The sequence below is a fragment of the Trematomus bernacchii genome, unplaced genomic scaffold (assembly GCF_902827165.1).
Source record: "Trematomus bernacchii unplaced genomic scaffold, fTreBer1.1, whole genome shotgun sequence".
Lineage (NCBI taxonomy): Eukaryota > Metazoa > Chordata > Actinopteri > Perciformes > Nototheniidae > Trematomus > Trematomus bernacchii.
In genome coordinates, this window is record NW_022987761.1 from 387,660 (window position 1) to 400,280 (window position 12,621).

General features: G+C 37.9%; 1 protein-coding gene across 2 annotated transcripts in view; it reads left to right on the forward strand.

Moving 5' to 3' along the window:
* Window positions 1-7,715, forward strand: part of LOC117496617 — a 29,734-nt gene extending 22,019 nt beyond the window's left edge. For both annotated transcript variants that reach the window (XM_034148329.1, XM_034148328.1), the window contains exons 10-14: window positions 3,532-3,619; window positions 4,060-4,396; window positions 4,780-4,873; window positions 4,978-5,065; window positions 5,198-7,715. In XM_034148329.1, the coding sequence (XP_034004220.1) occupies window positions 3,532-3,619; window positions 4,060-4,396; window positions 4,780-4,873; window positions 4,978-5,065; window positions 5,198-5,749 (1,159 nt within the window). In that variant the 3' untranslated portion in view covers window positions 5,750-7,715. The remainder of the gene's footprint in view (window positions 1-3,531; window positions 3,620-4,059; window positions 4,397-4,779; window positions 4,874-4,977; window positions 5,066-5,197) is intronic.
* The last annotated feature ends 4,906 nt before the right edge of the window (window positions 7,716-12,621 follow it).

A 12,621-nucleotide genomic window follows, 5' to 3' on the forward strand; every position in this document is an offset into this window, starting at 1 on the left:
TAGCCCAGAGGCAGTCTCTTCGATGCTAAGAAATTTTTATGTGGACGATTGCCTAAAATCAATGGAAGACGAGAGGAAGGCAGTGATAATCGCTCACGAACTTAAAACCCTGTGCAGTAAGGGTGGTTTTAAGTTAAACAAATGGGTAAGCAACAGCAGAGCTCTACTACAAACAATACCTGAGGAAAGTAGATCAAAGGAAATCAAGGATCTGGATCTGGATAAAAGTACCCTGCCTGTTGAAAGAGCTCTCGGAGTTCAGTGGTGCACTGAAACGGACTCATTCCATTTCAAATTCAATCCTCAGGATAAACCACTTACCAGGAGAGGTATTCTGTCAGTCGTGAGCTCTATATTTGATCCGCTGGGTATGTTGTCCCCTGTGATCCTCCCTGCAAAGCAAATCTTGCAAAAATTAACAGGAATAAGGCTAGGATGGGACGAAAATATTCCTGAAGAATGTAAGGAACAGTGGTTGAGCTGGCTACACCACTTGCAATTACTGAGAGACTTCAAAGTCAAAAGATGCATCACACCACTCAACTTTGGAGATCCAGTCTCAGCTCAGCTTCACCACTTTGGAGATGCTAGTGAAAGTGGTTACGGAACGGTGTCTTACCTTCGCCTAATGAACAAAGCAAACGCAGTTCATTGTTCCTTTATCATGGGTAAGGCCAGAGTAGTTCCACTCAAACCTGTGACCATCCCAAGGTTGGAGCTTACCGCTGCCACTGTAGCCGTCCGGATGGACCGAATGTTGCAGGAAGAGTTAGAGCTTAAACTCCAGCCATCCGTGTTTTGGACTGACAGCACGTCTGTGCTGAAGTACATACAAAATGAAACGACAAGATTCCACACCTTCGTTGCCAACAGAGTCACAGTCATTCGATCTGCTTCAGAGACTTCCCAATGGAGGTATGTTAATGGTTGCCTGAATCCAGCTGACTGTGTTTCAAGGGGAATCTCTGTAAGTCGCTTTCTGAGAGATGAAACCTGGTTAAGGGGACCAGAGTTCCTCAGTCTCCCTGAGCATCAATGGCCTAAATCTCCAGATTTGACTCTAACAGCCAGCGATCCTGAAGTGAAAGTTTTTGCAGTAAGTGTCACCCCCATGGAAGAAAGCTCTGTTACAGTGAACAAGTTGCTCACTTACTATTCCCACTGGCATCGCCTGAAAAGAGCTGTGGCCTGGATGCTACGCATAAAATCCGCTCTGATGGCGAGGCCAAAAATGGATTTGAAGGAAAAGAGAGCAAAACATGAAAAAGGACCTCTCACTGTTGAAAACTTGGAGGAAGCGGAAGCTGCCATAATTCAGTTTTGTCAGTCCGCTTCATTTAAGGATGAGATAACTGCGCTAAAGAAAGGACTTGCAGTAAAAAGGAGCAGTCATCTTCACAAACTAGCACCCTTTCTTCAGAACAACTTGGTAAAAGTTGGCGGAAGGTTAGCGAAATCCGCAATGCCAGCCGAAGCCAAAAGCCCAATTATCTTACCTGCAAACAATCATGTGACTCAACTCCTCATCAGACATGTCCATGAGAACATAGGGCACAGTGGAAGGACTCATACTCTGTCACGTTTAAGGCAGAAATATTGGATTCCTGGAGGAAATTCTGCCATCCGAAAAATCCTCTCTAAATGTGTAACCTGCAGGAAACTCAGTGGTGTAAAAAGTCAGCAATTCATGGCAGACTTGCCGGAAGAAAGAGTTACCCCTGATGATCCGCCCTTCACAAATGTGGGTGTGGATTTCTTTGGCCCATTTGAGTTGAAACAGAGAAGAGCCACAGTTAAAAGATACGGTGTAATTTTTACCTGTCTAAACATCAGAGCAGTTCACCTCGAACTTGCGCACAGTCTCAACTCTGACTCTTGCATTAATGCCATCAGGAGATTCATTGCAAGAAGAGGCCCTGTCAAGGTCATGAGGTCAGACAACGGAACCAACTTGGTTAGAGCTGAACGTGAACTAAAAGAAGCAATACAAGAGTTAAACCACACACAAATTCAGAACAAGCTTCTTAAAGAGGAAATAAACTGGATATTTAACCCACCAGCAGGCTCCCACCACGGAGGAATCTGGGAAAGACAAATCAGAACCGTCAGACGCATTCTCAGTGCCCTCACGCAAGAACAAAAGCTTGACGAGGAAGGACTTGCCACACTTTTCTGCGAAGTAGAGGCGATCATAAATGATCGACCCATAACGACTGTTTCCAACGACCCTGGAGATTTAGAGCCCCTCACTCCAAATCACCTTTTGCTGCTCAAATCAAAACCATTTCTTCCGCCTGGTGTCTTCAATCCGAGCGACTGCCACGGGAAGAGAAGATGGCGCCAAATTCAGTACATGGCCAACTTATTTTGGAAGCGATGGACCAAAGAATACCTACCGGAACTCCAAATAAGGCAAAAGTGGAACAGGAAAAGGAGGAATTTTGCAACCGGGGACATTGTCCTTATCGTCGACGAAAATGCTCCAAGAAATTCCTGGCTCATGGGACGAATAACGCAAGTCTTGCCAGACTCGAGAGGTTTTGTACGACAAGTGGAAGTACAGTCAAAAACCAGCACACTCCGTCGACCCATCACGAAGCTGGTACTGCTGGTCGAGTCCCAAAACGAGCTCTAGCCCCCTTCCCCTCTTGCACCACACAAGCACATTTACACACACACGGATTCATGTGTTAATACACATTCACCCCACTAAGGGTCAGAAGCCCCGAAGATGGACACTATATTGCAGTGGACTTCATATGAATTATAGTTGTTAACAAACAAATGTTTTGTATTGGCTCTCCATTTTATGTTTATTAGTAATTGTCATGTGTGATTCCATAACAATTAGGGGCCGGAGTGTAGGAGCCAAAAACGTTGATTTATTATTTCTATTATTTAATCATTTAATGTATGTAATGGAGTATAATTGTTTGGTGTCATTTGATTGGGATCCGCAGCCACGGTGGAGCGGAGCGGCTGATTGGTGCTGCGATTGCCTCAGCTGGTTAAAAGAGTCCTGCTGATTACACTCTGGGTGCTATTTTGGTTGTGAAGCCACACGGTTTTTTGACCGCTGCATTGCACTGCAGAGAAGATATGATTTGTTTATTTAAGTGAAGAAAACTGTTTCAATATCGTCTGGTAAGATACCTTCATTTGTGTTTGAAGAAGAGAACGAACATGGAAATAAATGTACCAAAAACGAACAATATATCTCTGAGTGATGTGTGAGCGCGTCGGCCAGGCGCTAAAACCAAAGAGCAGAAAAGAGCTTAAAGGTGGAAAGATGGCTCTTATACTCTCACTGTTCCTCTCACGGTTCCTCTCACTGTTCCTCTCACTGTTCCTCTCACGGTTCCTCTCACGGTTCCTCTCACGGTTCCTCTCACATTTCCTCTCATGGTTCCTCTCACGGTTCCTCTCACTGTTCCTCTCACGGTTCCTCTCACGGTTCCTCTCACTGTTCCTCTCACGGTTCCTCTCACTGTTCCTCTCATGGTTCCTCTCACGGTTCCTCTCTGTGCTCAGGGGCATAGTGAAGGAGATGGGTCTGACGGGGAAGATCACTCCGGATCAGGTGGCCAAGAAGTGGGACAACCTGAAGACCAAATTCAAGGTGAGCGCCTCATCCTGTCTCACTGAAAAATGGAAATTCTTAGGAAAAAGTCAAAAACTGAAATTCAGAGAAAAAAGTAAAAAATGGAAATTCTTAGAAAAAAGTCAAAAACTGAAATTCTTAGAAAAGTAAAATATTGAAATTCTTAGAAAAAAGTCACAAATGGAAATTCTTAGAAAAAAGTAAAAAATTAAAATTCAGAGAAAAAAGTCAAAAATGGAAATTCTTAGAAAAAAGTCAAAAATTGAAATTCTTAGAAAAAAGTCACAAATTGAAATTCAGTGAAAAAAGCAAAAATTTGATGAAAAAAGTGAACATTTGAGAAAAATGTTAAAAGTCTTGAGAAAAATTGAAATTTGAGAAAAGTCAGAATTGGAATTCTGAGAAATAGCCCTGGTTCTATAGATCTAGAACCTGTGTGTGTTTACCTGTGTGTTTAGGACCTGAAGTTCCCTCCGCGGGGCATGGAGGGCCAGACGCCTCCCGCCTCCTGGCCCTGGTTCTCCCTGATGGGTGACGCTCTGGAGGGCCGTCTGGCAGGGAAGGCTGCCCGGGTGACGCCGGTGTGGAGCAGCGAGGAGGACGCCATCTTTGTTTCCTCCCCCCTACCTCCCCCTCCTCCCCCCCCCGAGAGGGAGTGCCTGCTGGAGGGGAGGGGCAGCGTGTCCGAGCTGGAGTCCATGGCGGGGGGCGACGCCGCCGAGGCCGATGGGAACGTGACGTACATCGACGCCAGCGGAGAGGAGTGCTCCACGCCCTCAGAAAACTCCTATAAAAGTAAGAGAAGATAGAAAAAAGCCAAGTTCGGAGAAAAAGGTAAAATTAGGAAAACAGTGAAATAATAAAAATATTAAAATCCAAATCTGAGAAAAGTCAAGTTCTGAAAAAAGACCACAAAAACAAAGAAATTCTGAGTAAGAGTAAGAAATGAAAAAAGGTAAAAGGACGTGTTCTTTTATGCGAGTGCTCCACGCCGTCAGAACGCTCCTTTAAGAGTAAGAGAAGATAAACCTGTCCCCAGGTTGGGACATCTTTGTGTCCCAGAGATTAAAGATGTAAATGAACGTATGTGATTATTCACTAATATTAAATTAGCATATTTCATAGAAAATAAATAGTTGATATATATATTTAAATAATGAGATGCGTCTTCCCCTCAGTGACGGACCAGGACACGAGGAAGATGATCAGACTGAGAGCCGCTAACGAGGCGCTGTTCACCGGCAGGAGGAACGCTGCTAAGGCTGCATGGAAGTAAGAGGCGGCTGTGATGGAATGTGTGTGTTCTCCTGTCTGAATGTGTGTGTTCACCTGTCTGAATGTGTGTGTTCACCCGTCTGAATGTGTGTGTTTCTCAGGGCTATCATCAGGGAGATCGGGCTGCAGGGGAAAGTCTCGACCTATCAGATGGCCAAGAAATGGGACAATCTGAAGAGGAGATACAAGGTGCGTTCACAACAACAACTGTTAAGTAGTTTGGAGTTTGGTCGACCTCTTTTCCTCACCTCTCTCTTCCTCCTCCTCGTCCTCCCTCTCCCTCTCCTCCTCCCCCTCCTCCCTCTCCTCCTACCCCTCCAGGACCTAAAGTACCCTCCTGTTGGGATGGAGAACATGTCGGACAGCGCCTCCTCCTGGCCGTGGTTCCAGTTGATGAACGACGCCATGGAGGGCCGTCTGACGAGCAGTGCCCCCCTCCTCACCCCCGTAACCCATGACGACGACAACCATCCCTCCCCCAAACATCGCCCTCGCTCCTCCCTTCCTCCCCTTCCTCTTCCTCCTCCTCTTCCTCAATCCTCCACAGACTTCGTAGATGAGGCGTTTGGTGGCGACGATGGAGGCGACTCTGGGGCGAACGAGGCTCAGCTGGGGGGCCTGGAGAGAGAGTGGGAGATGGTGGAGAGAGAGAGGGAGGCGCTGGAGAGAGAGAGGGAGATGGTGGAGAGAGAGAGAGCGACGGTGGAGAGAGAGAGAGCGACCGTGGAGAGAGAGAGAGCGACGGTGCAGACGGAGAGACTGTGGCTGGAGAGAGAGAGGGAGACGCTCGGGCGAGAGAGAGAGGCGCTGGATCAGAGGGCGCTGATGATGAACTCTGTGGGGCATTCAGGACACCTCAACGCCCTCATGTAGAGCGCAAAGAGACGTAAAGACATAAACAGGCCAGGTGGAAAGAGACTTAAAGAGGACATAAAGAAGCCCGGTGTAAAAAGGACATATAGAGGACGTCAAGAGATGAACTCTGTGGTGCATTCAGGACACCTCAACGCCCTCATGTAGAGCAGAAAGAGACATATAGAGGACGTCAAGAGATGAACTCTGTGGTGCATTCAGGACACCTCAACGCCCTCATGTAGAGCAGAAAGAGACCTATAGAGGACGCTCGGGGCATGTAGAGCGAATAGCTGCTTGGTCCTACAGTGGAGATCAGCTGGGGCAAAGCAGCGAGCTCTGGGACATTAAGCTGCAGGATGTAGAGGGACGAGCTCCACCGATGACTAGAGGATAGCTCTGGAGCATGTAGAGCAAAGAGCGACGGGGACATAACCACGAGCTCTCGGGACATAACCACGAGCTCTCGGGACATAACCACGAGCTCTCGGGACATAACCACGAGCTCTCGGGACATAGCGACGAGCTCTAGGAAGAGAGGACGTCTCAAGGGAACGTAGAGCGACGAGCCCCAGGAAGAGAGGACGTCTCGAGGGAACGTAGAGCGACGAGCCCCAGGAAGAGAGGACGTCTCGAGGGAACGTAGAGCGACGAGCCCCAGGAAGAGAGGACGTCTCGAGGGAACGTAGAGCGACGAGCCCCAGGAAGAGAAGACGTCTCGAGGGAACGTAGAGCGACGAGCCCCAGGAAGAGAAGACGTCTCGAGGGAACGTAGAGCGACGAAGGACAAATATTCAATTCCTCTGAAGACGTGGAGCTAAGGGGTTGTAGAGCGTCCCTGCAGTATATGTTGGGACATTTACACAATTAGCATTATTTAGCATATGCAGACAATAGTTAAACAATTTCTTGGCAGATTTGGACAGTTTTGAGTCCATTGCTGACGTTTTAACCAGAAAGTGGCCATATTTGTACTTTTTAAGCAGATTTTGACGTATTTTGGTTTGATTTGAAAGTTTTAGGCCACTCAAAACTGCTATTAGTGATCCTTAAAATATCCGACATTGATTCAACATCGTCAATAACTTCCTAAAAAAAAAAAGCCAAATCGGCCACGCCATCTTTTTGCTATCGTCTCCATATGCTTACTAATTAACGCAACTTGTGCTAATTGTGTAAAATCCAGCGGTTTCTACGATCTGGAGACCCTACTCTACATTTCTAACGTAACACAGCAGACGTAGAGTATCTGAACGGGAGAGCTGCACACTTTTAAATATTCATCATCCTTCCCTCTGAGGTAGGAGTTGTAGTTTTGAGGCCGGTTAGCGACGTCACTGAGTATTAAGGGCCATTCAGGGAGAAATGAAGGTGAGTCGGCAGAGGAGGTTCATATGCAAGATTTAAATGAACATTTTCTGTGATTAAAGTTACGAAAGCAGCCGTACATTTACCAGATTTAAGTCGTTAGCTTCGAGGTTTTCTGGTAAATCTACAAGATCAAAAAGAACAAATCTTCTCTGAGATTATATATAGATTATAACTCCTCCCTAAAACATATTTTAATGTGGATCGTTCGTGTGGTGTTTCTTTACTCTAACACCACACGAACAGATTATTTTACCCCTCATTTTAATTATAATTGTGCAGCTCTACCCGTTGATTCGCTCTGCGTAGACCCTCGCTCATGTAAAGCCACTTTGGACCCTCGATGAATATGAAACTCTGATCTCTGGATTTATTTGGGCGTCCCATCGTAAGAGTTTCCTATTGATTTACAATTTTTTTTAATCATTTCTATCCAAGCGTTGACGCTGGACGGAGCGAGAGCGAAGCGTCAGGACGATAAATATCGACGAAGAATGTTCTGCATCGGCTTCCACTTCCTGTTTCCTCCAGAGACTCAAGACTGAATCAGTTGTTGGTTTTTCTCTCGCGCGATTTGTACGAACTGAAATGAGATTAAAAAGTTTCATTATCACTTTAACTTGTCTGTTTGGTGTGCATTATGTGAGGGAGGGGGTCAAACTCAAATTAAATTATCAATATTTGATAAAAAAGTGATAAAAATGATAGAAGTTTGATTAAAAAAGTGAAAAAGGATAAATATTTGATAAGAAATTCATAAAAAGGAACAATATTTGTTGAAAAAAAGTCCTTAAAGGTTAGATATTTGTTAAAAAAGTCATAAAAATGATAGATATTGTTTAAAAAAAGTCCTAAAAATGATAGATATTTGTTAAAAAAAGTCATAAAAATTATAGATATTTGTTAAAGTGATAAAAATGATAGATATTTGTTAAAAAAGTCATAAAAATGATAGATATTTGTTAAAAAAGTCATAAAAATGATAAATATTTGTTAAAATTATGGATATTTGTTAAAAAAGTCCTAAAAATTATAAATATTTGATAAAGTGATAAAAATGATAGATGTTAAAAAAGTCATACAAATGATGAATACTTGATAAGAAATTCATAAAAAGGAACAATATTTGCAAGAAAAGTGAATAAAAGTTGGTTAAATTATTTTAAAAAGCAAGAAAAAGTCATGAAAACTTAGCACATATCTTTACGAGTATATCTCTCTTCCATTTATATCAGGGGGTCAAACTCAACGCTTAATTTTCTGTGTCCCCGAAAGAGCTCTGAAGAATATAATACGTTTATTATACGGTTACATGCCGCTTTTACAGGAGCACGCTGCCCATAAACTACATGTCCCACAATGCATCTCATTCTGTGACACTGACGAGTCTTGAGATTATTTGCCGCGGACTTCTGCTTTCAGACGCAGTTCATTATGAAGTTATTACCAACCACACTAACGACTCCACTCCCAATATGAACTGAATTTATTGATTGCTTCTTTTGAGAAAGTCAACTCTGATCCACGGCCTCCGACAACAAGGGAATTTAAATCGAGAGCTATTTGACATTTTAAATAACATTTTGAGCATCCTTATCAAGCTGTGTGCTTATTTTGGAAACCTGATTCATTTCCGGTGTTTGAAGGGAGGGGGTCAAACTCAAATTAAATGATCAATATTTGATAAAAAAGTGATAAAAATGATAGAAATTTGATTAAAAAAGTGAAAAAGGATAAATATTTGATAAGAAATTCATAAAAAGGAACAATATTTGTTAAAAAAGTCCTTAAAGGTTAGATATTTGTTAAAAAAATGATAGATATTTGTTAAAGTCATAAAAATTATAGATATTTGTGTTTACATTTTTTTATAAAAATTATAGATATTTGTTAAAAAAAAGTCCTAAAAATGATACATTTTTGTTAAAAAAAGTCATAAAAAATGATAAATATTTGTTAAAAGTCCTAAAAATGATAGATATTTGTTAAAAAAGTCTAAAAATGATAGATATTGTTAAAAAAGCATAAAAATAGATAGATATTTGTTAAAAAAAGTCATAAAAATGATAGATATTTGTTAAAAGTCATAAAAATGATAAATATTTGTTAAAAAAAGGTCATAAACAAGTGATAGATATTTGTATAAAGTCATAAAATGATAGATATGTTTAAAAAAAGTCATAAAAATGATAGATATTTGTTAAAAGTCATAACGATGATAGATATTTGTTAAAGTGATAAAAATGATAGATAGTTGGTTAAAAAAAGTGATAAAAATGATAGATATTTGTTAAAAACAAGTCATAAAAAATGATAGATATGTTAAAAAAAGTCATAAAAATGATAGATATTTGTTAAAAGAAGTCATAAAGATGATAGATATTTGTTAAAGTGATAAAAATGATAGATATTTGTTAAAAAAAGTCATAAAAATGATAGATATTTGTTAAAAAAAGTCATAAAAATGATAGATATTTGTTAAAAAAAAGTCATAAAAATGATAGATATTTGTTAAAAAAAGTCATAAAAATGATAGATATTTGTTAAAGTGATAAAAATGATAGATATTTGTTAAGAAAGTGATAAAAATTATAGATATTTGTTAAAAAAGTCATAAAAATTATAGATATTTGTTAAAGTCCTAAAAATTATAAATATTTGATAAAGTGATAAAAATGATAGATGTTAAAAAAGTCATACAAATGATGAATACTTGATAAGAAATTCATAAAAAGGAACAATATTTGCAAGAAAGTGAATAAAAGTTGGTTAAATTATTTTAAAAAGCAACTAAAAGTCATGAAACTTAGCACATATCTTTACGAGTATATCTCTCTTCCATTTATATCAGGGGGGGTCAAACTCAACGCTTAATTTTCTGTGTCTCCGAAAGAGCTCTGAAGAATATAATACGTTTATTATACGGTTACATGCCGCTCTACAGGAGCACGCTGCCCATAAACTACATGTCCCACAATGCATCTCATTCTGTGACACTGACGAGTCTTGAGATTATTTGCCGCGGACTTCTGCTTTCAGACGCAGTTCATTATGAAGTTATTACCAACCACACTAACGACTCCACTCCCAATATGAACTGAATTTATTGATTGCTTCTTTTGAGAAAGTCAACTCTGATCCACGGCCTCCGACAACAAGGGAATTTAAATCGAGAGGCTATTTGACATTTTAAATAACATTTTGAGGCATCCTTATCAAGCTGTGTGCTTATTTTGGAAACCTGATTCATTTCCGGTGTTGGAAGGCAGGGGGTCAAACTCAAATTAAATGATCAATATTTGATAAAAAAGTGATAAAAATGATAGAAATTTGATTAAAAAGTGAAAAAGGATAAATATTTGATAAGAAATTTCATAAAAAGGAACAATATTTGTTGAAAAAAAGTCCTTAAAGGTTAGATATTTGTTAAAAAAGTCCTAAAAATGATAAATATTTGTTAAAAAAGTCATAAAAATGATAGATATTTGTTAAAAAAAGTCATAAAAATGATAGATATTTGTTCAAAAAAGTCATAAAATGATAGATATTTGTTAAAAAAAGTCATAAAAATGATAGATATTTGTTAAAAAAAGTCATATAGATGATAGATATTTGTTAAAGTGATAAAAATGATAGATATTTGTTAAAAAAAGTGATAAAAATGATAGATATTTGTTAAAAAAGTCATAAAAATGATTAGATATGTTAAAAAAGTCATAAAAATGATAGATATTGTGTAAAAGTCATAAAGATGATAGGATATTGTTAAAGTGATAAAAATGATAGATATTTGTTAAAAAAAGTCATAAAAATGATAGATATTTGTTAAAAAAGTCATAAAAAATGATAGATATTTGTTAAAAAAAGTCATATAGATGATAGATATTTGTTAAAAAAAAGGTCATAAAAATGATTAGATATTTGTTATAAAGTGATAAAAATGATAGATATTTGTTAAGAAAGTGAAAAAATTATAGATATTTGTTAAAAAAAGTCATAAAAATTATAGATATTTGTTAAAGTCCTAAAAATTATAAATATTTGATAAAGTGATAAAAATGATAGATGTTAAAAAAGTCATACAAATGATGAATACTTGATAAGAAATTCATAAAAAGGAACAATATTTGCAAGAAAAGTGAATAAAAGTTGGTTAAATTATTTTAAAAAGCAAGAAAAAGTCATGAAAGTGATAAAAATGATAGATATTTGTGGTTTAAAATAAAGTCATAAAAATTAGAGATATTTGTTAAAAAAAAAGTCCTAAAAAATGATAAATATTTGTTAAAAAAAAGTCATAAAAATGATAGATATTTGTTAAAGTGATAAAAATGATAGATATTTGTTAAAAAAAGTGATAAAAATGATAGTATATTGTTAAAAAAGTCATAAAAAATGATAGATATGTTAAAAAAAGTCATAAAAATGATAGATATTTGTTAAAAGAAGTCATAAAGATGATAGATATTTGTTAAAGTGATAAAAATGATAGATATTTGTTAAAAAAAGTCATAAAAATGATAGATATTTGTTAAAGTGATAAAATGATAGATATTTGTTAAGAAAGTGAAAAAATTATAGATATTTGTTAAAAAAGTCATAAAAATTATAGATATTTGTTAAAGTCCTAAAAATTATAAATATTTGATAAAGTGATAAAAATGATAGATGTTAAAAAAAGTCATACAAATGATGAATACTTGATAAGAAATTCATAAAAAGGAACAATATTTGCAAGAAAAGTGAATAAAAGTTGGTTAAATTATTTTAAAAAGCAAGAAAAAGTCATGAAAACTTAGCACATATCTTTACGAGTATATCTCTCTTCCATTTATATCAGGGGGGTCAAACTCAACGCTTAATTTTCTGTGTCTCCGAAAGAGCTCTGAAGAATATAATACGTTTATTATACGGTTACATGCCGCTCTACAGGAGCACGCTGCCCATAAACTACATGTCCCACAATGCATCTCATTCTGTGACACTGACGAGTCTTGAGATATTTTGCCGCGGACTTCTGCTTTCAGACGCAGTTCATTATGAAGTTATTACCAACCACACTAACGACTCCACTCCCAATATGAACTGAATTTATTGATTGCTTCTTTTGAGAAAGTCAAATCTGATCCACGGCCTCCGACAACAAGGGAATTTAAATCGAGAGCTATTTGACATTTTTAAATAACATTTTGAGCATCCTTATCAAGCCTGTGTGTTATTTTGGAAACCTGATTCATTTCCGGTGTTTGGAAGGGAGGGGGTCAAACTCAATTAAATGATCAATATTTGATAAAAAAGTGATAAAAATGATCGAAATTGATTAAAAAAGTGAAAAAGGATAAATATTTGATAAGTAGAAATTCATAAAAAGGAACAATATTTGGTTGAAAAAAAGTCCTTAAAGGTTAGATCTTTGTTAAAAAAGTCCTAAAAATGATAAATATTTGTTAAAAAAAAGTCATAAAAATGATAGATATTTGTTAATAAAAAAGTCATAGATATGTGTTAAAAAAAGTCATAAAATG